Here is a 27545-nt window from a genome sequence, read left to right as displayed (position 1 = left end):
TATCAGTGGCAACCCTAGATTACCACCATAGCAGTAATTATGATCTGATCATTGGCCCAAGGGCCAAACGATCGAAGCAAACTAATATTTCCCACTTTAAAAGATACACTTTTTTGACAACTTTGTCAAACAAGTGGATATTATAATGTATAGCCAGCTTGAGTTTATATGTTAAATAAATTAGTTTGTTGTATGTTTATTTTTAGGTTAAATTTACAAATTTATTTACAAATGGCTCCTCCATACTGCTACTATCCCTTTTTTATTGGAAGGGTTAAAAGCTTTAATGAGGTCGAACAGATGGAAATAGGCACAGAATGGTTTAAGCTTTAATAGTTCTATGTTAAAAACAAACATTGTATGACACAATGAAACAAATGGAAGTCGGATTAACATGAATGTGTGAGAAAGGGACCTCAGTACATAAGAAATTATATTGCTTTGCTCATATGACAGAAGTTTATCTGTGGACAGAGCTCATTGCCATCTTCCCTTCCACTCATAATCCAGAGTATGCCTTGTAATCAATGGTGATTAATATCCAAGTATGGGTCTAGGTGCTTTTATAGATGGTAACTTTCTTTCTGTTAGTGGCTGTTTTTGCTTTCATCTCTAGATATGGAAGACACATGATTAATGAACAAAAAGCCAAGTGGTATCAGTTGAGATCAGTAGAGATAACTTTCAAGGGATTTTTTAATTCCCCAAACAATGCAAATGGCACATAATCATACCTTTAGGAATAGGTTGTGCAGTTTATTGGCTCTAAATGGGACATGAGTGTTGGAATAAGCTTTACAGTGGTGTGCATAGCCATTACTGAGTCCAACACCAAAATATTTTGAGAGACCGCCATCACTCCAGACCGATTTAATATTATTATTCATTAAGAGGCAGAAATAGACATAACTGGACATCACAGCAAACTAATTTAGGACTCCTAAAAACCACTGGTGAATATTATCTGTCTTATATCAGACAGGAGGACCTGTTAGGGGCCTTCTATTTCTGGCAGCTTAGAAACCTCTAGTTCTGGTGTCTAAATTACACACTTAGTCCAATTTCCAGAACCCACCAACACACCCTGGCCCGGTGCACAGTCAGAAGGGATCGGCAACCCCAATTGTAGTCAGCGTAATAAAAGAAAAACTGGCACTCAGAGCTCGATGCATGCGGGCAAAGCCCTGCGTGTTTATTACAATGTGATACATTGTAATAAACACGCAGGGCTTTGCCCGCATGCATCGAGCTCTGAGTGCCAGTTTTTCTTTTATTACGCTAAATTACACACTTGCCATTTTCCTCTAACCAACAGTATGTATACCCAACACCAGAGATTAGATGAATGGCATCAGCCCAGTTTGCAATATATTTAATTTGACTTGAATTATACAGTTCATGCTAATTTGGTTCTAATCAAGGCTGAAACAGGGCAACCCAAACTTTGTAATACTCGGTTTCTCTGCTGTCACTAAAGAGTAGAAAACATTTGGTGACTAACTGCTTTCCATGGCTTGTGCCCCAATTATTGTACCCATCAATGCACCATCAAAATTACAGGGGGTGGGGCAGCAATGGGCAATTGTTATGTTAGTGTGCATTCCAGGACTTTGCCTTGAATTGCAAAGTGTGACCCATCACGTTTGCTCTCCCACTAGGAGGTGCTTGCAGGCAAGGCTAGAGTTATCCAGGGATGTATAAATAACAAGGTGTGAATAAATACCTTTCCACTTCTATAACTTTATACAAACAACTGTCATGTTAGACGTTTTAACCAGATTTGCAGTAAACCACCAAAAACATCACTGGCAGAAAAGTATACCTGTCTTACACATGCAGGTGTGGAAACCACATTTCTTTAAGTGTACGTTTCCAGTTTTATGTTCTCAGGAAATACGTTTAACCACAGTCTTGCTGCATTTCCTATGAGTTGGACTGGCAATTACAACAACATTACTGCAACATGTTGTCCACATTTGAATAATGCAACTCCATTACTTCATTCTTGTTAGCCAATCACATTCATCTAAATACTTATTTATATGTGGGGGATTGCCATTGTTTGGACAAGAAGAATGATGGTGGGTATGAAAAAGAAGAATGGAAGTATGGGGGAAGTAGTTTATTGTTTACAGTAGTCAGTAGAGACCAAACAATGGTTGCAGGAGCACTTACTGACACTACGAAAAAGCTCCACTAACAAACAAACGGCATTTGCCTGTTATGGTGATTGATGAACTTTGTACTTTATATCCCTATTCGAAGTTCACCCATTACCTTACTGCCGGTCTCACAGTGTGGACTGAATGCCTAGAAGAAGTGAAGCTGTTGCTCCTTTGAGCATTAAGATGTGATTTAAAACTAGGGAGAAGTATGTTTGTGCCCTGCATGTTATGCACATAGGACTTGCTCTTGCACACAGAGCATGTGAACATAATTGGGCACATATTCCATGCCCAATGAGGCACCTGGACTAAAGTGTTATTGGAGAACAGCACTCAAAGGAAAATGCATAAACTTGAAGATGTCAGGGGCATAGCTAAACTGTAGAGTAAATGTAGAGGTCTCAGACATGAGTTGCTGGTACCTGAGTGGATCCAAAGGGCACAAATAATCAATATGAAGGGTAACAAGGAACAAGCCTGGACTGGGAGTTAAAATAAGCCTGGCATTACAAGTACACAGAGGCCCACACAACCCCCATCAGTCCACTTAATTGTGACTTTCTATGGCATCTTACAGCAGCCCCTCTGGCATTTGCCAAAACCCCAGATTGCCAGTCTGGGCCTGACAAGGAATGACTGGTACTTAGAATAGGCAGTGATTGCCTATAGAAATGTGGTAGGTAGCTGTGGCATTCTGAGTTTTCAGAAAGTTTGTGCCCAAGCAGTTGAAGGGTTTTAGCATCAATTGGGGGTCATTGGCTTTGGGCAGCCAGCTGTGATATGATCTCACCAAAGTCTTTGTGTTAATAAATACTTTTGTATGTGCGTTTATTATTACTGCCCAACAAAATCGCTATTTCGCCATCCTTTTCCCCAGGTCACTTGTGCCAGTTCCGTATCCTCTTTTCAATATATTCCACAGACCAACTTGATAAAACGAGAGTTTATTGAAAGTTACAGTGTATAAAATATACAAAGTTTTACAAAACAGTAAAAGGAGCCTTTTTCATAAAGGTGCATATGTAATAAAAATATCTGATAAAATCTGATTTCTGCAGTCGTTGGCACTGGATGTACAGTGAATCAAACTGGTACTAAAATTGGAACTAATGGGCTGACAAACAACAGGATTGTAAGGGACTAACCACATGGCACACAACAATAAATAGCTCACGCACGCCCCTCAATACCCAGCTCTTGCTCATTCTCACACTTCCCTACACTATCCTCTATTGACATAAACTATTTACATATGTATTTACAGTACAGAAAGTGGAAGGAAATTGTTCTCTTTCTAGAACCATAGAAAAAGAGACAATAAGGAATGGCAGATACCCATAATGCCCTGAGAATTCCTTTCTGCACGAAAGAGATAGGTGGACATGTAGTGACTCATGCTCTACTGTGGTCCCTTGAGCAACAGAATGACAATTTTCTCCCAAGGTGCACTGCTTTCAAAGATTCTGAGTGCACATCTATGGTCTGCTGCTGCCATCCAGTGGAAAACATTGGTGGTTAAAGGCCAACTAAATACCTCTTTCCACCTGTCACCACTATTAATATTCAATATGGATGGGGTGTTTTGACTGCTTCCTTTCTCTGCGATCAAAACATTCCATTACCCTAAGTGTATTCATTCAGCAGTATAAAGTAAATATACAGTATTAGAATTAAAAATTAAAAAGACAATATCAGAATATCACACAAAGATCATTTAAAATATATACAGGGGGAGAGAAACATTTAAGATAACAGGGGGATTTTGGTTCCTCACCCAGTCACATGGGAGGAGGCCACAGCAGCAACAGAAATGGCGGCACCTGACAATGACGTATATAAACTTTAGATCAGTCAAGATCTGAGCGTCTCAGATACAAAGATTCTTACCCAACACCAAATAGTAAAACAAATAAAAGCACAATCCTTCTCTATGTCCTTACAGGCTCACACCACAGTACCAGTACTCCCAAAACAGTGTTCAGAGATGTTCAGTGACCTAGCAACAGCTAGAGAGGTGCAGGCAGACTCTTCATGGTCTAAACTGCTGAGCAGTAGTCACACAGGTTAATACCCACAATCTCTTTTGTGGCATTGTCCATCTTAACTCCTCACCGGGGGCTTCAGCGCCTGAAATAAAAAGCAGATCACGTTGTAGTAGTCCCCTAGATCACTATAGGGCGCCTTTATTAGTAATGATTATTATAAAACTTGATGTGTAGGTGTACTTGATTCATTTCAGCCATTTCAATGCCACGGGATGTAACAAACACATTTAGTCAAATTAGAGAACTACACTTGATACAATTTAAGTCAAAATACAGAACTTTCTTGTAGGTGTAGGTCTAAATAAAGAACTTTTTTTGTAGGTGTAGGTCTAAATACGGAACTTTCTTGCAGGTGCAGATCTAAATACAGAACTTTCTTGCAGGTGTATGTCTAAATACAGAACTTTTTTGTAGGTGTAGGTCTAAATACAGAACTTTCATGCAGGTGTAGGTCAAAATACAGGAATTTCTTTAAGTTGTAGGTCTAAATGCAGATCTTTTTTGTAGGTGTAGGTCAAAATACAAAACTTTCTTGTAGGTGTAGGTCTACATAAAGACCTTTCTTGTAGGTGTAGGTCTAAATACAGAACTTTCTTGCAAATGTTGGTCTAAATACAGAACTTTCTTGTAGGTATAGGTCTAAATACAGATCTTTCTTTTAGGTGTACAGTGGGATGTAAATACAGGACTTTCTTGTAGGTGTAGGTCTAAATACAGAACTTTCTTGTAGGTGTACAGTGGGATGTAAATACAGGACTTTCTTGTAGGTGTAGGTCTAAATACAGAACTTTCTTGTAGGTGTAGGTCTAAATACAGAACTTTCTTCTAGGTATAGGTCTAAATACAGAACTTTCTTGTAGGTATAGGTCTAAATACAGATCTTTCTTGTAGGTGTAGGTCTAAATACAGAACTTTCTTCTAGGTATAGGTCTAAATACAGAACTTTCTTGTAGGTGTAGGTCTAAATACAGAACTTTCTTGTAGGTATAGGTCTAAATACAGATCTTTCTTGTAGGTGTAGGTCTAAATACAGATCTTTCTTGTAGGTGTAGGTCTAAATACAGATCTTTCTTTTAGAATTAGGTCTAAATACAAAACTTTCTTGCAGGTGTAGGTCTAAATACAGAACTTTCTTGTAGGTGTACAGTGGGATGTAAATACAGGACTTTCTTGTAGGTGTAGGTCTAAATACAGAACTTTCTTCTAGGTATAGGTCTAAATACAGAACTTTCTTCTAGGTATAGGTATTGTGGCAAGCTGGCGGCTTGAACACGTAACTTTTAGGGGGATTAGTCAATGGTGAGCAGGCAGCATAGGAAAAAAAGGAGCATAAAGACAGGGACACACGTTTATTTTCCCACTTTGCACAAACAGTCAATAATCCACATACACAGGGGTGACCATTTTCAGGATACAAAATAAATCATAAAAATAAAACCTAGCCCACTGGGCACTACCTTCACACTTTGAAGCAGTCCCTGACTAGACTGGGCCCCTTGTGGACAATCAGCACAACAAATAGTTTGGTTGGTTCACCCCTGTACTCACAGGACTTTCTCCCAGGTAATATTCAGCCTCCTGGCTTCCTCACTCTCTTCACAATACTCTTTGTGAGAGTCACAGGCTCCCTCTGCTTCTTGCAGTAACAGGCAGCACTTCCAGCTCCTCTGGGAGTTCCTCACACAGCCAGGTCTCCTACCTGCTTTGCCCTGCTGAGAGACACACTCTCCCATTCTAATTAACCTTAAATAGCCTTTCCACAGGACAGCTTTCCTGTGGAAGGTGAACTCCAATCTCTGGACTGGATCTGCGGAATGGAGTCCCTGGCTACCAAAGTATTAAAACAGAGCGCTGATTCTCTGTTTAATAACTCCCTTCCTGGAGCCTATCTCAGTACCTGGGGCGAAAATAAAGGCTAGAGTGACCTTTTTCCTCCTTTTCCTAGTCACTCTACCACATATCCCCGCCCTCTGCTTCAGTCTGTAGGGGTGAGCACATTGAAACCCTAATAGAAATTCTTTTCCTCTTAAAGGGATTTCTACAAGTCTCCTCGTGTTTTCTTTCCTATGCATGAGATCCAACACACACATTTCAATCAGGGATACCACATGCATGCTTCTTTGTAAGGCTGAGCGACTCTCAGACATCACTATGCGTTTGCCTTTGTTTTTCAATGTACTCCCCCAGGTTATCATGCCTGAACCATGGGAGTCACTTTCACCACATGCAGTTACACTTTCTGCCACTAAGCCTGAACCAACACAGGGAGGCTTATTTTTCCTTAGAATACCCTCACCCATGGAAGGTATAACTCTCTTGGATGAACCCTTTAAGGCAACCTTATTACCTCTATCACAGGGATTCAACACATGTATGGCTATGGGAGTGGTCACACACAACTCCTGCTTTTTATTAACTGGGGAAGATACTTTGGCTGGACTTGTATCAACCCATTCAGACCCACATGCTTTGGCATCACAATCATGCACACTCTGCCTTTTACACTTACCCACTGTAGGGTGTCCTTCTTGATCACAGATTTGTGTCACACAATCAGTTATATGCTCAGTGGTAGCAAGCAACTCACATTTGGCAGTATCAGAATTCATACTGGATTCATCCACTGACAGACAGACACTTTCTGTCTGCAACACTCCTTCTACGGCCTGTAGAACTGGAGTGGGGTCACACACAGGATCTGGGGTATGCAGAATCTCACAATCTGGAGCCTTAAGAGGAAGTTTAACATAAACTTCACTTTCCTCTACACTCACATCGTGTGGCTTACCATCATTGGCCACCATGTACTCATTTTCTGCAACACACTCAGTTTGGTTGCCACTCAACACACATTCAATGAGTTTAACACAACCCTCTGTCTTTAAGGGTTCACTGTAGGTGGGCTGGGAATCCCCACCTGAATCACTTCTCACGCAAGTCTTTACTTTTAAAATATAGGTCAAATGCCTCCTTTAGTTTCACCCTTGCAGCGTCCTCCTTTTTAAAGGGCAATTATCTGTTATGTGACCTGGGCCAAAACAATATGTGCACTCTGTTTTGCACACAGACTCAAACCTGCACACCCACTCATGCATGTTATACATGGGGCAGGGCTTAAGGTTTACTTCACCTTTAAGATACCCTCCAACTGAATCACCAACACAATTTTCACTCATATCATGGTGGAGCAGACACTCACTTTCTGCTTCTACAGGTTTCCCACTGTGAATAACCTCCTTCACAGGCTCTAGGGGAACATTAAATTTAGGGGTCACCCCTTACACTTTTCTCTATGGGTTTTACTTCACACCCCACAGTCACACTTTCATAATTCACCTCTAAACATTTTTCAGCAAAATTAAACATGACAATTTGCATAGGACAAACAGTACCCAACTGGTTTGACTGTCCCACATGCAATACTTCATTGTTGTTTAATGAGTCCCGAACTAAGGGAAAGTCTGTTCCCTGAACAATGTCTCTCCGGACCTTGCCTGTAAATAAAAAGTCCCGGTCTTTCAACCCACCAGCCTGCTGTTCCCTTCCCACCACCCCTTTAAGAATAGTCTCACCATTCCTGTAGTAGGGCCTCCTGTGTGGAACCGCTGGGGATGAATTCTGGCCAAATATGCCAGACTGGACTTTGAACCCAGACGAAGTAGACTCTTCTGGCACTTGTGAAGCCTCTCTCACTTCTAGCCGTTTTACCATTGGACAGGTCGGGACAAACTCACCAACTCTGTGGCATCTCCAGCATGGCTCCTCCATGTGGCTTAGGTCATCCCTCTTCATCTGTCTCACTTTACACTGCTGTAACATCCTGTCTGTACAGCTCTCTCTGTGGTACACAGAAAACATTAGTCTCTTTCACTGAAGACTTTGTAGGAGCCTCCTTTGCTCCTGGCAACTCACCACCACCAGCTACGGACTCAGCTGCTGGCCTTACTTCCGCCCACATTTGCAGCCGTTGTGGAACCGTAACACTGAACTTTTGCTGCCACTCTCTCAGGTCCTGCAGCACTTTGGAACACTCACCTGGCTTGCATCTAGCTGCAGCGGTCTCCTTTACCATCCGCAAAGTTTCTCTCACTTCCGGCGTCTTTACCACACTCGCTGTGCGGACTCTCTCCCAATCGTTGTGGAACTGCATCCACCAGTCATCTTCTTGCTGTTCCTGTCGCTTTAACACAGCCTCTTGCCAGTGGCGGAACTACCGGGGGAGCAGGGGGTGCGAGCAGGCCAGGACCGCACCCCCTCAGGGCCCCCCGGCAGCGCCGCAAGCCACTGATACCCTAAGTAAAATCGGCTGTACGGAGGGGGGCGGGGCCCGGCTGCGCGTCACGCACCAGGGCCCGCCCCCCTCTAGGAACGCTACTGCCTCCTGCTGAACATCTGAAGCACAGGGATTAGCAGCACCATTTGCCATATTCAACACTGGCTTATAGGTAAAGTCTCTTAGGCTCATCAGCCCTTTAAACAGGTGTATGTCTTTTAATTGCTCCTTATTTTGCCTGCATCCGAAACACCATATACTTTTAGGGGGGATTCAAGAAAAACACACGTTTATTTTCCCACTTTGCACAAACCGTCAATAATCCACATACACAGGGGTGACCATTTTCAGGATACAAAATAAATCATAAAAATAAAACCTAGCCCACTGGGCACTACCTTCACACTTTGAAGCAGTCCCTGACTAGACTGGGCCCCTTGTGGACAATCAGCACAACAAATAGATTGGTTGGTTCACCCCTGTACTCACAGGACTTTCTCCCAGGTAATATTCAGCCTCCTGACTTCCTCACTCTCTTCACAATACTCTTTGTGAGAGTCACAGGCTCCCTCTGCTTCTTGCAGTAACAGGCAGCACTTCCAGCTCCTCTGGGAGTTCCTCACACAGCCAGGTCTCCTACCTGCTGTGCCCTGCTGAGAGACACACTCTCCCATTCTAATTAACCTTAAATAGCCTTTCCACAGGACAGCTTTCCTGTGGAAGGTGAACTCCAATCTCTGGACTGGATCTGCGGAATTGAGTCCCTGGTTACCAAAATATTAAAACAGAGCGCTGATTCTCTGTTTAATAACTCCCTTCCTGGAGCCTATCTCAGTACCTGGGGCGAAATTAAAGGCCAGAGTGACCTTTTTCCTCCTTTTCCTAGTCACTCTACCACAGTATAAATACAGAACTTTTTTGTAGGTGTAGGTCTAAATACAAAACTTTCTTGCAGGTGTAGGTCTAAATGCATAACTTTCTTGTAGGTGTAGGTCTAAATACAGAACTTTCTTGAAGGTGTAGGTCTAAATACAGAACTTTCTTGTAGGTGTAGGTCTAAATACAGAACTTTCTTGTAGGTGTAGGTCTAAATACAGAACTTTCTTGAAGGTGTAGGTCTAAATACAGAACTTTCTTGTAGGTGTAGGTCTAAATACAGAACTTTCTTGAAGGTGTAGGTCTAAATACAGAACTTTCTTGTAGGTGTAGGTCTAAATACAGAACTTTCTTGTAGGTATAGGTCTAAATACAGAACTATTTTATAGGTGTAGGTCTAAATGCAGAAGTTTTTTGTAGGTCTAGGTCAAAATACAGAACTTTCTTGAAGGTGTATGTCTAAATACAGAACTTTCTTGTAGGTGTACAGTGGGATGTAAATACAGGACTTTCTTGTAGGTGTAGGTCTAAATACAGAACTTTCTTGCAGGTGTAGATCTAAATACAGAACTATTTTATAGGTGTAGGTCTAAATGCAGAACTTTTTTGTAGGTCTAGGTCAAAATACAGAACTTTCTTGCAGGTGTAGGTCTAAATACAGAACTTTCTTGTAGGTGTACAGTGGGATGTAAATACAGGACTTTCTTGTAGGTGTAGGTCTAAATACAGAACTTTCTTGTAGGCATAGGTCTAAATACAGAACTTTTTTGTAGGTGTTGGTCTAAATACAGAACTTTTTTGTAGGTATAGGTCTAAATACAGAACTTTCTTGTAGGTGTAGGTCTAAATACAGAACTTTTTTTGTAGGTGTAGGTCTAAATACAGAACTTTTTTTGCCGGTGTAGGCCGAAATACAGAACTTTTGCTCATTTATCAGAAGGCACTGAAAAGTCTCCTTGTTGTAACAATGTTAATTGCAGGTAACCCTCTTAGGCATTTAATCAGAGTCTATTCACTTATAGTAGCATTTGGGCCCCACAGAAAAAATATTTAAGGGCCCCTGAACATTTAGGGAATAAGGCATATTTTTCAGAAGTGCAACTGGCACAAATTAATAAAGCTGTAGCAGACAGGTAGTCTATGTGAGGTGAGACAAACACAGCACTCATTACTTGGTTCCAAGAAATTATATTGTGCCTGTATTTAAATAAAGGAATTCTGTCTTGATTTTTTTGTCTTGATTTTTTTGCCCTTAGGTCACATGACCTAAGGGCACTTGGGAAACCGACAATATGTCTAGCCCCATGCCAAATTTCAAAATTAAACAGAAACACATCTGTTTGCTCTTTTGAAAAACTAATTTCAGTGCAGAATTCTGCTGGAGAAGCACTATTAACTGATGTGTTTTCCCACAGTATCTCTTTGGCTGCTCTGTGCCTGGGAAGATTTAGTGAAGTTCATAAGCAGATCAAGACTAGAGGCACAAGCAGCATCTTCTCATTCTGAATCATCATTGTAGTGGTCTATAAAATCTTGTGGTTCCTGCCAACCATAGTGTATATGAGAGTGTAGCAGATGGTGTGGAGTATTCCATGGTACAATGACTTTTTAAAGGATAAGTAAACCTTTAAGATAAGTGAATGTAAAATTGATGAGAGTGTCACTCCAAGTACTTTTGCCATTCATTATTTATTTTCTTTTTATTCCAAGATATTAAGGGATACATGTGCTGTTAATATGAATGATCTCCTGACAACTTCCTTCATTACTTGGTGGTAATTTGGTGGTAATTTGTAAATGACAAAAGTGCTTTGAATAGCACTCACATCAATTTTACATTCACTTGTTTTAAAGGTTTACTTATCCTTTAAGTTTAATAAAGCACATAGATTTACCTTTGGTGGTGCAGAAGGAGGCGCTGGTTTAGCAGAAGGTATAGGGGGTGGAGCGACAGTTGGTTTCTGAAATACCCAAAATGAAAGCAAATAAATACAAAGCAGTTGGAGTGATTGAAATCATCAGCCCGTCATAATCCAACTGTGTTTAGAGAATCACTCATAGCCAGCCAGCCAAACGGGAAACTTGATGGCCCCCTACTGTATATGTGCCGATTGAGGTCATTAAGCAACTTTGAAAAAGGTTGGACTCTACTTTTATAGTTTTTCTCCTAACTGGGCCATAAAATGATCAATTGGATCAGTGCAATGTGCCGACTGATGGGCCAAATGTAAAGCATCTTACCTTTAGTTTTGGTTCAGGTTGAGGAGATGCTGTAGTCTGTAAATTTAAAAAAAAAAAAAAAAAAGTATTATACACATGCATGTGAAGTAGAACTGCCCTGGCTGCAAAGAAGAGCTTTTGTATCATATAGGTATTTTCTGAAATTTAGGGGATCATGCTGCCTTTTTTACTTCCAACTCCTGGGCTACTCTCCTTCTCCTCTCCTTGCAGAGGGGCAGAGTTTAATCTTGACAGACAGAACTTGTTGCTATTCTCTCACAACATGGAGCTACACATGCCATTTCAGTCAGTAGAACTGATGACTGATGCAGCACTGGCTATATGGAACAATATGGCAGCCCAGTAATGTGGAGACCAGCAAATCCAGCCATAATATAGTCCGAAATGCAATGCACACTTGTCTATTACCAATTCTTTCGATATACTATATGGGATGCTAAAAGCCAGCCGTTGTTTCCTTGAAACAATGTTTAATGTACTTTTGTGGTTCAAGTCCATATTTAGATGTTGATTTCTTGTTGAGGGCCCCCGTACCCCATAACCCAGAAAACATTGCTAAAAATAATTGTATACAGAACAACTAATAAATGTTCACCCCAAATCCCACTCTAGCTGGATTAGGTTCCTAGTGCAAATAAGCATTGTCCTCAAATTATACCCTAAATGTCCATAAGACTGAGCCCCCCATCCCCACCCCAACTCCTGCTCCAAGGACTCCCCCAGAGAGGCCAGTCCCACAATATTGGAATCGCAGCCTTGAATAAAGGAATATTTTACTCTATGAACCAATGTGTTTTTACTTACCACAGAATACTGAGGCGCCTGGTAACCAACTCGGCTGGATGGCCAAGTCTTGTCTGTAGCCGGCTGTAAGGAAACATTTTCAGTCAGTTACTGCTTTGTGGGGAAAAAATCTATTTGCTACAAAGTTTAGACAGAAACTTTATAAATTTTATAAACCTTGCCTTAATCAGGTCTGGAATGGGATTCAAAAATAGGCCCTGGCATTAACAGTACAGAGGCCCAACAAAACCCCTCCAGCCCATTAAATAATGACTGTCTATGCTTACAGCAGCCCCTCTGGCATTTGCCATAACCCACAGATTGCCGGCCCAGGCCTGGCCCTAATTGAGGTTGAGGTGCTATGACTGGTTCACAATAGCCACTTATCATGGGTCACTGCAGAAGCCTGAGGGCAGTGCTAATGACTAAAAGTTGTGGCATAGAGTATAGCATGGCAGCATAATGGCAGTTTGCGATTATAATTCTAAGAACAAGTAATGCATATTCATTACACCGAATTCTGCTTTTTTGTGGAGTACTGAGCGGATGTGGGAGAAGTTCAGAAATAGAAGTTACAGCTTCCCATAAATGTATGTGGTATTTACACAAACAAAACCTTATTCCACCGTAAAATACTCACACACATATATGTGTCACCAACAGTAGTGGGAAAGGCTAATGCCATTATGGTTCTCTGCTGTGGCTTTTGGTCTTTTCGCTATTGTTCACGTCACATAGTTAATGTGTTGTTTTCTGGGCTGTAGATGTGCCGGGTATAGGAGTTTTTCTAGAAACTTGTTTGTATGCCTCGCAGTTGCTGGGAACTTCCACTGCCCTTCTCAAGCAAGGGCCCCTATGTGCCCCCCATGAACAGCTGTGCATTGGATAAATAGCCGAGGGTGGTTTGTTTAAAGGATAAGTAAACCTTTAAAAAAAGTGAATGTAAAATTGATGATTGATGACATTTTGCAATGTACATTCATTATTTATTTACTTTTTATCCCAAGAGATTAAGGGATACATGTGCCATTAACATGAATGAATTTTGTTACAACGGCGCCAGCGACCTTCTGACCAGTCTGACCACAGTAGTCAAGGAAGTTGTCAGGAGAAAGAAAGTGGCAGCTCTGATGTTCTTCTGCTTAGGAAAGATTTTAAAAAGGTTTCTATTTTTTTTTCCTAAGCAGATGAACCTCAGAGCTGCCACTTTCTTTCTCCTGACAACTTCCTTAAAGACTTGGTCAGACTGGTCAGAAACTGACCAGCAGGTGGCGCTGTTGTAACAAAATTCATTCATATTAACGGTAAACGTATCGCTTAATATTTTGGAATTAAAAGAAAATAAATAATGCATGAAAGTCAATCAATCAATTTTACATTCACTTATAGGAAAGATTCACTTATGTTAAAGGTGTACTTATCCTTTAAAAGATGATATTTGCAAGTCACAAAATCAAAACTGAAGCCGTCTTTTCAAATGAATATGGGCAGAACATTTATTTTGGCTGTCGATCATGTAAAAACATTAAGGGAATCAAGCCCTGACACATTGCAAACCATACCAGTTGGATGTCCAGCTTCATTTGTGAATATTACATGGATAAAGATTGGAAAGCCTGTGCTCTTCCTTACAACCAATCCCTTTTGGAAGTGGAACTGGGTGAAAGTTGGATGAAAGATTGGTTGCAGTGGTCATTTCTATGATATGGTATCCAGTATAAGCCAAGCAATATGGTTCTATCTACTTATTGATATTCATTGAATTGTCAACTATTTCTTGGGTGCACCCACCCGATAAAAACCCTCCCTCCACCCGTGCCCGCCTTCCCCCTACCTTAATAGACACACGCCGCCCAGCCAATGATGTCACAAAAAGGGCGGGGCAAGCAGGCTTATGTCTATAAAAGTTGAAACCGGAAGTCGCCATTGAAAAGTTGAGACCCGGAAAGGTGGGTGGGAGGTCGGCTCGAACCCGTCCGTCCCACGGCTATCGGGCCGCACATCACTAATCATCTCGTAAGCTACAGTGCCCTCTGCTAGTCAGAATGCAGAACACACAAATAAGCAGAATGTTTCTTGGTGTAGGGCTGACTTACCTCTGGTTTAGGTACTTGGGGGAAATGCTGCATTTGAGCTGGGGGGCGGTTACGAAACGATGGATTTGTTGAACCGTCAACAGTTTCTGGAAAGCTGCTGGTACTGGCGGAAAACAATAGTGATTATTCATAGGACCCCAAAAGAATGGTCAGTCTACTTTGCATTAAGCAGCTACAAACAAATGATAACATTGACACAAATGTATATGGAACAGCTCCCAAATGTAGATGTTAAAAGGGCAGTATACACCTAATACACTTGTTTTAACATGTACTGAAAATACATTATTTAAATTTTATTAATAAATGCATATATTCTTAAAATTCATATTATAAAGTAGCAATGGAGAATTGTTTTGCTTTCAGGCTTACTATCTGCCATGAGGTTGGATGAGTTAATGTAACTAGAGATATGAGCTCTGTATACCTGTAACTGCTTTGGTTTACAGATGAACAGAAGTCCATTTTGCAGGGGAGTAATCTGTGCACTGGTAATGGGACGATCTCTTTTTCAGCCTATCACCCATAATATAGAAAAAACGCCAGCGTTTTTTGGGACTTAGAAAAAATTTGAACTTTTTTTGAAGCAATCCCTATCTACTCTATTGCACTTCGCCTGGTCTGAGGTGGCGAAGGAAGTCTAGCGTAAAAGGTAGCGTTCAGTACAATGCGCGCGTTAGTGAATTTGCATAGTTATGTCCGTTGCGAAAATTCGCCAGGCGTAAGGGTGCGAAGTAACACTAGCGAATTTACGCAAGCGTTCGTTAGTGAATTTGCGAAGTAACGAAAATGACCAACGCTAGCAAATTGACGCTAGCGTTAGGCGCTTCGCCGCTTAGTGAATTTGCCCCAAAGATTCTGTAAGGCTAATTTTATTATTATTAATTATTATTATTGATACTTTTTATTACTCATTTTTCTAGTCAGGCCTCTCCTATTCATATTCCAGTCTCTTATTCAAATCAGTGCATGGTTACTAGGTTAATTTGGGCCCGACTGCTGAAACTGCAAAGTGGTGACCAACTCCTTTAATGTGCATATAATATTGTTAGGCGCTAAGAGCACTCATACTGTCTCCCTGTGGTGTCTCCTATGTGTTCCCCTTAGCCGCACCCAACACCCAGTCACTGTTAACTAGACTATTCTGTGATGAGACCACCAGCCACATATGTTTCCCACTCCTCACTGTATCCACACACATTAATCAATGATTTTCTTACCTCTGCTTCTTCCCCTTTCTCCTGCAGAATATTACCAGAAGCACAAGTCCAATGACAAGGGCAAGAGCAATAATGATCACGACGATGATAATAACAATATCTATAAGGAAAAGGCAGGCATCAGGCTTTTTTGCTTTGAACAATCAGATTGTGCTGTCAGGTATCTGACTAGGATAAACCTTTGCACAAACCCTCTTTTTTTTTTTTTAACCCGATGTATGAATTGAGCTCCCACTACTGATGTTAGGAGGTGCACTAGCAGGATGTCCCCATGCTTGTGCAATTAGGAAACTAATAGCATCATATATTGTAGGTGACCCATAGTAATTCATCACAATATTGCAACACCTGTTTCATCATTGAGAAGTAAGGGAGGGCAGGGGCACTACTCAGCACCCTGGATATCACTGCTTGAGAATGAATCGTGAGAAGCTTCTATGTCAAGGTAGCTTGTGATCCCATACTCAAGTCACAAGGATCTACCTCGCTTGAACATAAGCTGGTGAAATGCAGCTTTCTGATTGACCCCTATAATCACTGAAGGAAAGTCCCCCCCCCCATACTTCTTTGCCTTTATCTGCACCAACAGGGTGTCAGTAGTTTTCTGCCCTATGAAGGTTAGGTTGGTGAATGCTTTAATATTGCTATAGATGCACCGATAATATCGTAAGAAACTAATTTTCGTATGATATTCAGTGCGTGTATGGCAGGAGATGAGCTGACCGATATTGGCAGACTTGGATATTGGTCGGCTGGTCGATTGGCCCAGGTGTAAACTTTTGATCGGATGCCTTTGAAGGCACCTGAACATCGGCCATTGTTAGTGCTGAATTGTCAGATCAGGGCTGGAACTAGGGGAAGGCAGAAGAGGCACCTACCTAGGGCGCAACAAAAGAGGGGTGCTGGGCAGGTAGCTGACTTTTGCCTACCCCTAGTCCATGTTCGCTGCTCTCCCCGCCTCCCCTCAAGTGCTTTACCCCATCATGCCTCAGTCACTTTCCCCGCCTCTCTCCTTTCCCCTTCCCTCAGTCGCTTTCCCCGCCTCTCTCCTCTCCCCTCTGTCGCTTTCCCCGCCTCTCTCCTCTCCCCTCTGTCGCTTTCCCCGCCTCTCTCCTCTCCCCTCCGTCGCTCCGGTGCTCTTCTAACTCTTTCCCCTCCAGTGCTCTGTGCATGTTTGCACAAAATGTGTTTAGAAGGCGTGCACGTCCACGTGAGCGAGCCCGGAGGGGAGCGTGGTGGCCGGCTGGAACGCCTAGGGTGTCTGGTCGGCTTGGTCTGGCACTATGTCAGATACAGGTAAAGTTCTATTGACATGTGTATTGAAACAAACGATCTTTCTTGGAAACATTTTGACCACCTTTATCTCCACTCCATATACATATTTACATTGAGGACTTACTTGTTGGGGAGGTGACCTCACAAGTGGGAGGAGCCCAGCCCTCTTCACACTGACATTGCAGCTCGTGGTCACAAACCTGCCGGAGGATGACAAAGTTATTAGTCACATTATGTACTACAAAATCGCTACGGACCTGAATGACTTAAAGGGATGCTCATTGTACAGATACGTTTTAATTTGACACTGGCCTTCAATTCTTGGGTTACTGTATACCGTACCCTGCCCCCATGAACTCACCGCATGTCCCGAGCATTTTTCAGAGCAGTTGGTTGACCTGTAGGCACTTTCAATACTGGTGCAACTACCACTGTAGCAGACCTGGGAAAGGAGAATTAGTGAGAACCCCAGAACAGGGTAATGGATAGCTGCAACACACACCAGTACAGACCCCTGTAGCCCTACAGATATTGTGTTTATATATATATATATATATATATATATATATATATATATATATATATATATATATATATATATATATATATATATATATATATATATATATATAAATAGTGTTCATAGGCTGCCAGAGAGTTTCTAGTTCAACAACATATGCAACTTGCCCTTCCCTGGCCCAGTATTACCCAGTTCCACTCAATTTACTCATATGAGATCGGAGATCCACTCTGATCTACTAGATGTCTACTCACCATTCCATCTCCACATTTTGTCCCATTTTGCACCATTCCTGCCGGAGCCAGGACGGCTCTGCATCTGGAAAACTCAGCGACAGAAGCATAAACACTGGGCTGGGTGCTGCCTCCATAGCAAAACAGCATGCCACATTTTATATCCCTGCAAATAAAACAGAATTAGCCCAGGCATATATGGGTTACAAATAATGTATTTCTAGGGAAGCTCCCAAAGGGTGTGATTTTACTACAGTCTACCTAACCTGCAGGAATCATTCAGCAAATAATGCTGATTGGTCAGTTGCAGTTGTATTCTGATTGATTACTATGAGAACAGATCAGTAATTGCGCCTTGACAAAGCCAGTATAGCGAAACGCGCGTCTGCGTTTTGAATCTAGTTGAATTCAATCTTTTAATATTTTTAAAAAATTCGGGTTAAATGGGAATGGAAGGGGTGGTTGATAATTAATTCAGTACTCGGTTCACTTTTTCTTCTCTCTCGCAATACTGAATTTACAGGAGGCCGTGGATTTGTGGTTTTTTAGGCCAGCATAGCTCTTGACAGTTTAGGGCTTAGATTAACAAAGGAGACCACAGTCCCGGTTGCTCTGCCTTCTTTGCCTTTGTGGTGTCGCAGGGATTAGAAATAAATTAGGTAGTAGATTTGGGACAACTCCACCTTTCTCCTTTTCCATTTTCTTATTTCATTTCATGAACCGAAGTATTGTTTTTAAATTTTATCCCTATTTATGCGGTTATTCTAATTAATTTATAATCAATTACCTGAGTTATAATGAATTATTGAATTAGCACTGCCAAGCACTTTATCAATTAAATGTTGTCCAATTTTGGACGCAGTTACCTCAATCATGTATCATATAATATTGCCACAATTTTTAATCGATTTATTGTGGCTGGACTTATTCAAAGGTTTTTTAATTGTAATTTAACTAATTAATTTCATTGCACTGCACTTTATTTATAATTAATTTCATTTCTAATTCCTATTTATTATATAATGAATTTATAGCATGGCACTTTAAGTCAATACCAATTCATGGGATTGGTCTAACGTTAATCACAGGGCTTGTACGGCAACATATGCAATTTTTTAACTAACAGGTATTGAAACAATTTATATAAGTAACAGCTATAGTAAGATTGTAAGCGGGGTACTTTTTCTTTTTGTTTTTGCTACCTTATCAAGTACTAACTTAGGTCAGACCTCTACTACAATAGTGGGATAACACATTTTGATTTAAGCAAAGGGATCGTCCGAGTGTTTTTAGAACAGATCAGTAATATTCAACAGAAGTTAATTCCTCCCTGAGTTTCTGTTTGTAACTGTCACTTGCCAGGCAGCATGGATAAGTAGTCTGCAGCAAGATCTAAAATCTGGTTTTCTCTCAACCATCAGGAGTCAGAGCCAGAAATTCAGAAACAATCGGACTAATTTTGCTTTCAAAAATACCTACATTTACAAATAGCTTTAAACCACAGAAAATGTACAAATAATACATTCTGTCTCTAGCACATTTGCCTGGCAGTAACTGAGCCCTACTTTGAGCTACCAAAACCCAATGGTACATTAAGGGTGTCCAAATGCCAAAAACTCCAAAAATTTGAGTTTATTTTACTATACAATCCAAACTTTTGCGAGATTTATTATACCCGAGGCAAAAAGTCAGAATCAGTAAATCCTCCATCTCAGACCTGCCGAGGTTGTATATACATCAATGTTAGAGGTTCCTATCTTATTTGGACGTTTCTGTGGTCGGTGCTGGAATTAGCTCTAAAATCTGACTATCTCGGGCTTTTTGGGCAAAAATCCGAAAAATTCTGACTTTTCGGGAAAAAGCTAAAAAAAAAAAAAAAAAATCATGCAATTTCAGGAAAAAAATCATAAGATTTGGGTTTTCCAGCCAATCGTGCTTTTTTAATAAAGAGGTCAAAATTGTGGATTCTACTTTGGTCAAACTTTTTTATTTAAAAAAAATCAGAAAAATTCGCATTTTGATAAATAACCTTGTAAGTGTCAATGCCTTCAGTGTGAGTGAGAACATACTTAGGTTTGCAGGGAACATAGGTAGCCCCAGCCATGGTACAATATCCGTAGCTAACCCCTTTTGTGTTCGCGTTGAAGCAGGAGTCTTCACTCACCACAGAACCTAAAAGGAACATTGGATAATTAAAACAGTTGGATTTTGAAGAACAAAAAAATTAAGAAGTGAGTGTAAACAGTTACAGGTGTCTTGATGATCAGTGTGGTTTTCAAGGCACATACTATATCTGTTTGTTGTTCCTTATGACAGAAGAAGAGAGATCTTCTTTTGATGCTTAAAGAAGTAAATTTGCTAATTTACATAGGTCTCCTGCACAGAACAAGCTCCTCGGCCCAGAATGGCAATGTGTGGATTATGGCTACAGTAAGATGAAATACAAAGTTACTATTTAGTAGGTTGATGGGGGGATGTTTGGGCATCTGTGTACTTGAAATGCCAAGACCTATTTTGGATGCCAGTCCAGACCTGCCCCCTTCCCAACTGCCCAGACTCGGCTTTTCTGCCATACCTGACCCCAAAAGACAAAACTATGTTGAATTTTTTGTTTTGCTGCTACCATGTGTGGCTACTTCACTTCCAGTAAATAGGTCTAATCACTGAACAGAAGCATGTACACAGGAAGCAGACATGTTACTGGTGGGCAACTGCTGCCTGACATCAAGGGTCAGGAAGCAAACCCCTCTGTGGTTGTAGAGTACAGGGGCTATGTGTTTATAAAAATGATTTTCCCTTTAAAGGAGAACTAAAGCCTAAAGAAGTAGGCTAGAAATGTTGTACATTGTGTTTTGGGCTTCTGTTCCAGCCCAAGGCAACCACAGCCCTTTAGCAGTAAAGATCTGTGTCTCCAAATATGCTCCAGTAGCTCCCCATCTTCTTTTCTGCTGATTCACTGCACATTCTCTGTGCTGCTGTCACTTACTGAGCTTAGGGACCCACTCACAATATACAGTACTCATAGATAAAATGTCACAATATAAGCCTGATTAGTAATTAATACAGATAATTACTACATGGCAGCACATAAACCAGTGTAACTAGCATCAGAATTTAATAATAAGCCTTGTAGCATCAGTTTATATTACAGGCCAACCTCATTTTCTGCTTGATAATTTGCTACAACCCCTAAGCTTAGCTTAACAGCTGCTCAGAGCCCACCGAGCATGTGAGTGTCGCAGACACTTTCTAAGATGGTGACCCCCTGTGACGAGATTGAAGTCCTGGATCATTGCTGCTATTGAGAAGCTGATGCTGGTGCAATAAGTTCAATATATAAAATAATATAATATGGCCTACAAGGTTGGCTCTACATGAAGATTGGAAAGGCCAAGCATATCAGCACTTGCTTCACACTGTTGCAGAGAGTGTAGTGAGGGTGCCAGCTGGGATGCTTTAGGGTTCACCACAAGCAGCACATATTTAGCAAGCCGCTGCACGCCCATTGTAGTGTGAATCAGAGACAGTCACTGCATTATAGGTTAGTTGCACAGCACCTTTTCTGTAGGATCATGTACTTTAATTCCTCTTACCTGCTTGCACTAGAACACCTCCTTCTAAAACATTTTTAATAAATTACTGTAAGATGTAAAGCTTCCTAAAATGGGAATTTCTGCAATGTCTGGCAAGAAATGGTAGCGAGGTCAATGCCAATGCAAGTGAACGCCAGTATGCAAAATGAAATAGGGTGTGCCTGGAACCAGAGTACTAACACCAGTTTACAGATACATTACAGTCTTTATTTCACTCACTGGCAACTGGCCACTTGGCACTCGCTAATATCAAGTGCCTTAAGGCCTAGAATGTATTCATTATGAAATATTCCCTAAATCAATTAACATTTACACCCGTTCTATCCATTTCTAACAGCAAAGGCAAAATGTTTTTTTCAGGCAGTGGAAATATCTGGGTCTACCGGAAGACACTCTCTGGTTGGCCAGTCCAAACTTAAACGTGGGCCTGATAGTTTGCCCCAGGGCTTGTAGGCCATTTCTGCTTAAAAAAAGAGCTTATTGATTTCAAATACACCTTTCATATTTATCCTTATAACATGCAACACACCTCATTAGGTATTATGAGAAATACTTAGCCATCTATTGGAAATATAAGGATATTAAAAGTCACCTGAGAGTTCCATGACCTGTATAAAACCACTTACCATTTAGCCTCAAACTTTCATATGCCCATGAGACTCCTTGGTGACTTCTATATCTTTATACTTTACAATGGGACTAAAATATTGCGGATTATCTTAGATTTCCAGAAACAAATGCACAATCTTTTACATATATGTAAATGCATAAATATATGCTTTTTTCTCCCTTTAAAGGAACAGTTCAGTGTAAAAATAAAACCTGGGTAAATAGTTAGACTGTGCAAAATAAAAAATGGTTCTAATATAGTTAATTAGCCAAAAATTTAATGCATAACTGTTTGCTTTTGAATCTGAGCTGAATGCTAAGGATCAATTTTTAAAAACAAGAAAAAGCAGTAAAACCCCACACTACCTTACTAAAATTAATTGAGATCTAATTATGTAAGTGCTTAGTGCTATTATAATCATATGCTTAGTTCTCAATCTATTTAGCACTAACATACAATTAATGGTATTTCAATCAATTGTGTTATATACAAATTATTAAAATGATTAAAGTGCTTAAGTGCTATAAATTACGTGCTGTGTCTTTCAATAATATGTATCTACACACAATTGATGAATAATCTAAAAGTTCATGGTTCTTATATGAATTAAATAAGGTGCTAGTGCTGTAGTTATAATTTTAAAGTGAGTTCATGGTATCAAACAATTAAAAATAAAGAGTCAGCAATTTATGAATAAAAGTTAGAAATTAGAAAATAGTATAGAGGTGGAGTTGTCCCGAAGAAACTAGCTGCGTTGTTCTAAGCCCTGGGACACCACACGCGGGAGAAAGGCAGAACACTGAGGACTGTGGTCTCGTTACTACGTTTAACTGTCTTGTAAGGAGAGCTAAATGTGCTATAAAACCAACAAATCCTCAGTGCCTTAGAGATAAAAGAGAATAAGAGGAATGAATGCTGCGCTAGTAGCTCTACAATTCCATTAAATTACTCTGGATCCGAGATTCAATTAAAGTTTAAAAAAGGTAAGATTTCAATAATAAGCTTTTTTTTTTTTTTATAAAAAAAAAGGGTTTGAAGGCTCACCGACACTTTTCATCCGTCGCATGTCTTTTCAAAGCTTCAGCATCTGACATCATAGAGATCTCGTTGAGATTCTCACACTGTGGAGCCTCATTGCTGCACACCTGTCGGCATGATACTCACAGCTTTCCTAACATGTCAATCACTCCAGTTTGTCTCAGGAATACAACCAGGCTCAATGATTAGGTAATCTCCTCCCATAAGGGGAGGATGTCAGGCTTTTTACCATGGATCTATGGGGAAAAGGGTTACCAACAAGATTTACCATGGCAACCAATATAATGTCCAGAAGTAACATTTCGGTTCACTGGTTTTAATCAAACCGTTAATATGGGGTTTTAATGCTTTTTCTTGTTTTTAATATCCCTATTCTGGTTTATATACCTCTACACAGCCTGAAATTGGGTAATACAAGTGAGTGAACATTAATTACAAGTGAACTATATTTTTGTTTGTGCTAAGGATCAATTGTAAACTGACTGAACAGTTATGTCCCATGTGGCCCCCCCTTATAGTCACTGACTAACTCAGCGTTAGAGAGTAGTGTTCTGGCTATTATGTTAGACATCCAATCACTCCAGCCTTTATACATTACATTTTTGGCTAACTAACTATATTAGAAACATTTTTTATTTTGAACAGCCTGTCTATTTACCCAGTTTTTATTTTTATCCTGAACTGTTCCATTAAGACCCATTCATCAACCATATTTATGAATGGGTCAAGAGAGATGGTATTCTTAAAGCTACAGATTCACCAGTAGATACATTAGGGTTCTTGACACTTACTTGCACCCCACAGTGTTGTGCACTGGCTCTGGTGGGTTGGACACCTCCCATTAAAGCAGTAGCCCTGCCCATTCTTGCAGGGGAAGCCATTGACACGGAAGCGGTCGGAGGGACACACAGGGGACATCCCGTCACACAAATCTGCCAGGTCACAGTCATCCTTGGCGGCTCTGCACACATCTCCAGGTTTCTTAATCTAATGGGGGGGGGGGAAAACTTGCTTAAAGGGGTTGTTCACCTTTGAACTAACTTTTAGTATGATGTAGAGAGTAATATTCTGAGACAATTCGGTTTTTAATTTTTTAATATTTGTGGTTATTTAGCTTTTTATTCAGCAATCTGGTTGCTAGGGTCCAAATTACCCATGCAACCATGCATTGATTTTATTAAGAGACTGGAATATGAATAGGAGAGAACCTGAATAGAAAGATGAGGAATAAAAAGTAGCAATAACGATGCTTACAGAGCATTTGTTTATTAGATGGGGTCAGTGACCCCCAATGGAAAGCTAGAAAGAGTCAAAAGAAAAAAAGGCAAATGATGAAAAAATTATTAAAAAGAAGGTCCAATTGAGGAGGTGCTTGAAATTAGATGTTCTATAACATACTAAAAGTCTCAAAGGTGAACCAACCCTTTAAGAGACTTGTGGGCTCAGTGTATTTCTACAGCAGTAACTTCTGCATTGCCTATAAAAAAAAGTGCAATGCCTGCCTCATTGGTAGTAGCATTGACATAGTACTATAATTTGATGGGTGAAAGTTGCATAGTGCAGTAAGGGTTCAGGGTAGAATGCAAAAAGTCCCACAGGCTCACCTGACAGTTATCACAGCATTCACCCTCGGCACACTTTGCAGTTGGCACGAGTTTGCAAGTGGCGGCGTCACAGCACGGATTGGTGCATTCCTGTAAGGTAGTCGAACAGTAGAAAGTTCAGCACAGGAGTAACTTACTTCATTCTATCCCCCAGAGAAGAACAAAAGCATTTAGCAATAAGAGTAAAGACCTCCTAAATGGGCTAAAATTCTTATAGGTTGCCTTGACAGTAGCATAGTGGGCACTGTTACTAAAAATGAAGGCTTAAATGAGAAGGACAGGTTAAAACTAAGTAAGCTTTATCAGAAAGGTCCATATGGATACGCTAGGTAAACACTCAATTTGTTCTATGTCTTGAGAAACAACACAGTTCTTTCCTTCTATTGTGTACATATGGTCTTCTGTATCAGACCTCCTGTTTTCAGTTTAAACCTCCAGGGCTTGGACTTGAGCAGGCGCAGTTTGCTCCTCTCACCCTCCCTCCTCCCCTCACTGCTGTAATCTGAGCTCAGAGCTATGAGCCAGAAGGGAGAGACTCAGGCAGGAAGTGATGTCACAGCAAGCTAATATGGCAGCTGCTATCCTAAACAAACTGAGACAGTGTCTAGAGCTGAATCCTCCGGTATGGAAAAGCATTCTAAACAATAAAAATGGTGTTCTAGCGTGCACTGTTGTGGCTAATCTATTGGCAATAAACTGCTTGGGAGCGCTCCTTTAAGGATTTGTACATGGGTAAAGCAAGCTCTTTTATGAGCACACTCTGTGGTTGGCAACATCACAACCTCTATTAAAGGGGACCCGTCACCCAAAAAAATGATTCCAAATCCTATTTTATCACATTAGTCTAGCAAAATTAACTTTAATTACATTATATAAACTATTTGAACCTTGTTTTCTCCGGTCTGGGAACTCATAATAATAGCAAGGAGGCAGGAGCCATTTTGTGGACACTGTTTTTAAGGCAAGCCTTGCATCATCTCAGAATCTTGTTTGTGCACCAGAATAGGGGGACTTGTTGTATATCCCCATGCCCTGGTTACTCAATTAAATGGTTAAGAGAACTGGGGGAATGTGGGGAGAGCAGTGACATCTAGGAAGTGCTAAATGGAAAGTGAAAGTAATTGTCTGCCCCGCCTCTATGCCTAAGGCTTAAAGGAAGGGCAGGCAATATTTGATTGGTAGCTGAGATTTTTAAATGAGTTTACAACAACTATAAATGCTTTCATGAAAAAAAGAATTTGGTTTTCATGTTTAATTTGAAAAGGACTTTTATTATGCAGCTTTTTACGTCTGGGTGGCAGGTCCCCTTTAAATAAGAAACTTGATTATTGAGAATTATTACCTCCACTGTGCCGCAATCGCAATCCTCCCCAATCTCAGTGAACTTATTCCCGCACACTGCCGGTGTTATAATATCTTCTTTCAGCGGCACAATCAGAATACACTGTGGCATTTGGCTAAAGAGAAAATCCTGGTAGTTCTGTAAACTGCAGCTACTGAACAAGCGAGGCGTGTTATAACTGTGTGGAGACAAGGAAAGAGCAGATATTGGAGAAGGTGTGAGAAACAGAGAGGTATAGTAAGATAATGTCAACGGAAGGCAAAGCTCTACATATAAACGTTATATAAAACATAATGAGTTCACTTTTGCTTTTTTGAAATGGGAATACAACTAGTGATGGGCGAATTTATTCGTCAGGTGCGAATTGCGGCGAATTCCAGCGATTCGCCGCTGGCAGATAAATTCACAAAACCACCGTGAAAATTCACCAGTGTCAAAAAAAATGGACGCTGCAAATTTTTCGCCATTTCACGGGAAATTCGGGAATTTTTCGGCGAAGCAAAACACCCCAAATTCGCCCATCACTAAATACAACACAATGAGAGGGCTAGGGGAAACCATAAGGAAGTTTAGGGCCTGCAAGTCTCAAGGACAGAGACCCCAGTCCAATGGTGAGAATATGCATGAAACGCACCTGAGGGCTGGTGCCATAATGCAGGAGTTGGCATCGCAAGAACAAGAGCTGGTATCATGGTTCATTCCCAAGTTGTGCCCCATCTCATGAGCAACTGTAGCACCAACGGCAATGGAAGGTTTGCTGTGATCCTGTGAAGAGAAGGCAGAACATGAATAAAATAAGGATTGGGGTGACATGCAGGAGGCTGATTAACAACTGCTAAAGATGGATTGGAAGGTGAAATGTGTCTCTATAGAAGTGTGTGATTTAGCTTTTCATTATCTGAGATCAGTGAAATATTCTGTTTACTTGGACTAATGATGAAAGGAAGGGGTGGGTGGACCAAGTGATGCAGGGAGTAAGATATGGGACTATATATGGACTCGGGTTCACACCCTCATAAATAATGTTTTGGATTTTTGTTATAAAGAGTATTCATGCTTCTCAATAACACAGAATGCACTTCTGCTGCTACTGTTATTAATTACTAGGTAACAGTAATATCATATTTCAGAATCTTGCTTGGAAACCCTACTAGTATATGCCTGGTTGGAAATTAGACCTTTTTGTGCTTCCATACATAACTAATGAGAAGGATTGTCCATGCAGTAAGATAGGAAGGGTACTTGATCCAGTCTTCGTATATAATAGTTCAAACTTTAAGAAGTCTATTGTAACGAATATAATTTACCCTGGTGGTCCAGTGGCTCTCCCCTGGTGGTCTAGTGGCTGACGGGGATGCCCGCCCCGTGTGTCCTTCCTCCTCTGTGCGCGGCGCACACTTCCCGGGTTTTATGCCCCGGCGTGATGACATCATCGCGCTATGACGCGAAATTTAAAGTATTTAAAGGGGCTTTGAATGAAAATTCATTGCCCTTGTTAGGTTCAATTTAGGTTGTTTCCTGGTGCTATTTCTAGTGAATCCTATTGATCTTCTGGTTATTGACCCTTGCTTTGCCTGACTATTCTGAACTCTGTATCCTGACTCTTGCCTGGCTGTTTATTCTAAACTCTC

General features: G+C 40.7%; 1 protein-coding gene across 2 annotated transcripts in view; it reads right to left on the bottom strand.

The window, feature by feature from the left end:
• Positions 1 to 3093: 3093 nt before the first annotated feature.
• adam28.1.S (ADAM metallopeptidase domain 28, gene 1 S homeolog) overlaps positions 3094 to 27545 on the bottom strand; it is a 55000-nt gene continuing 30548 nt past the window's right edge. The window contains exons 11-24 of one of the 2 annotated variants that reach the window (XM_018255082.2): positions 26549 to 26679; positions 25915 to 26092; positions 24573 to 24662; positions 23760 to 23955; positions 19797 to 19899; positions 17749 to 17893; positions 17336 to 17416; positions 17099 to 17174; positions 15700 to 15799; positions 14480 to 14582; positions 12405 to 12467; positions 11601 to 11636; positions 11255 to 11320; positions 3094 to 4292 (exon numbers count right to left, since the gene is read on the bottom strand). In XM_018255082.2, coding sequence (XP_018110571.1) covers positions 4266 to 4292; positions 11255 to 11320; positions 11601 to 11636; positions 12405 to 12467; positions 14480 to 14582; positions 15700 to 15799; positions 17099 to 17174; positions 17336 to 17416; positions 17749 to 17893; positions 19797 to 19899; positions 23760 to 23955; positions 24573 to 24662; positions 25915 to 26092; positions 26549 to 26679 — 1395 coding nt within the window. In that variant the 3' untranslated portion in view covers positions 3094 to 4265. The remainder of the gene's footprint in view (positions 4293 to 11254; positions 11321 to 11600; positions 11637 to 12404; positions 12468 to 14479; positions 14583 to 15699; positions 15800 to 17098; positions 17175 to 17335; positions 17417 to 17748; positions 17894 to 19796; positions 19900 to 23759; positions 23956 to 24572; positions 24663 to 25914; positions 26093 to 26548; positions 26680 to 27545) is intronic. The other variant, XR_005966587.1, reaches the window with a different exon arrangement.

This window comes from Xenopus laevis, chromosome 3S (assembly GCF_017654675.1).
Source record: "Xenopus laevis strain J_2021 chromosome 3S, Xenopus_laevis_v10.1, whole genome shotgun sequence".
Lineage (NCBI taxonomy): Eukaryota > Metazoa > Chordata > Amphibia > Anura > Pipidae > Xenopus > Xenopus laevis.
The sequence above is the reverse complement of the archived record's forward strand: the minus strand, read 5'-3'. Positions and strand labels throughout refer to the sequence as shown.